The sequence below is a fragment of the Limulus polyphemus genome, unplaced genomic scaffold, assembly GCF_000517525.1.
Source record: "Limulus polyphemus unplaced genomic scaffold, Limulus_polyphemus-2.1.2 Scaffold636, whole genome shotgun sequence".
In the NCBI taxonomy this organism is placed as follows: Eukaryota; Metazoa; Arthropoda; class Merostomata; order Xiphosura; family Limulidae; genus Limulus; species Limulus polyphemus.
The window spans coordinates 211185-211927 of NW_013666246.1; the positions used below are offsets into that span (position 1 = coordinate 211185).

The 743-nt window shown below is 36.1% G+C and overlaps 1 protein-coding gene across 1 annotated transcript in view; it reads right to left on the reverse strand.

Moving 5' to 3' along the window:
* Positions 1–743, reverse strand: part of LOC106459606 (putative glutamate synthase [NADPH]) — an 81845-nt gene that overhangs the window by 40551 nt on the left and 40551 nt on the right. Inside the window, exon 9 of the mRNA XM_022386128.1 lies at positions 24–105. Coding sequence (XP_022241836.1) covers positions 24–105 — 82 coding nt within the window. The remainder of the gene's footprint in view (positions 1–23; positions 106–743) is intronic.

Here is a 743-nt window from a genome sequence, read left to right on the forward strand (position 1 = left end):
CATCCCATGGCTCCATAGCACACCCGTTCCATTGATAAAATGGTTCTTATCCTCTGACATGAGTTGGTCATTCTGCCAAGCTTCGGGCACCATGGTCATAGCAGCCTAAGAACAGAACATTTACAAGGTTGTTTTTATTTATGTAACTATTTTAACGTTGTATGTTATCTATACATTATTTTAGCTTCATTGCCATGGATAAGCCGAGTTACTCTTTAGAAATAAATCTAGTGTTGTATAATTGCTTGTATCTCGCTTATCAGTGCTATAGAAAGGAGTATAGATATGCCTATGGCAGTGCTATAGAAGGAGACATAGATGTGCCCATGGCAGTGCTATAGAGGGGGACATATATGTGCCCATGGCGGTGCTACAGAGGGGGATATATATTTTCCCAATGACAGTGCTATAGAGAGGTAAATATATGTACCCATGGCAGTGATATGGGGGACATATACGTGCCCATGGCTATGATATAAAGGGGGATATATATATTTGCCCATGGCAGTGAAAGAATCGAGCAGCGCATAAACTGATAAAGATACTTCTTGAACCAAAAATAGAAGTTGCCCCCTACTTTTATATATATTTATACAAAATATTATCTCTTCGATTTTTTTATTTCATTTTCTATAATTTCTATTGTTTCCTTTTAGCAGATTTATTTAGTTTCTATTTTATAAATTTTCGAAATGCTGAAGAATGATTTTAAGTGATGAAACAGGTCCGATTCAATTAGAATA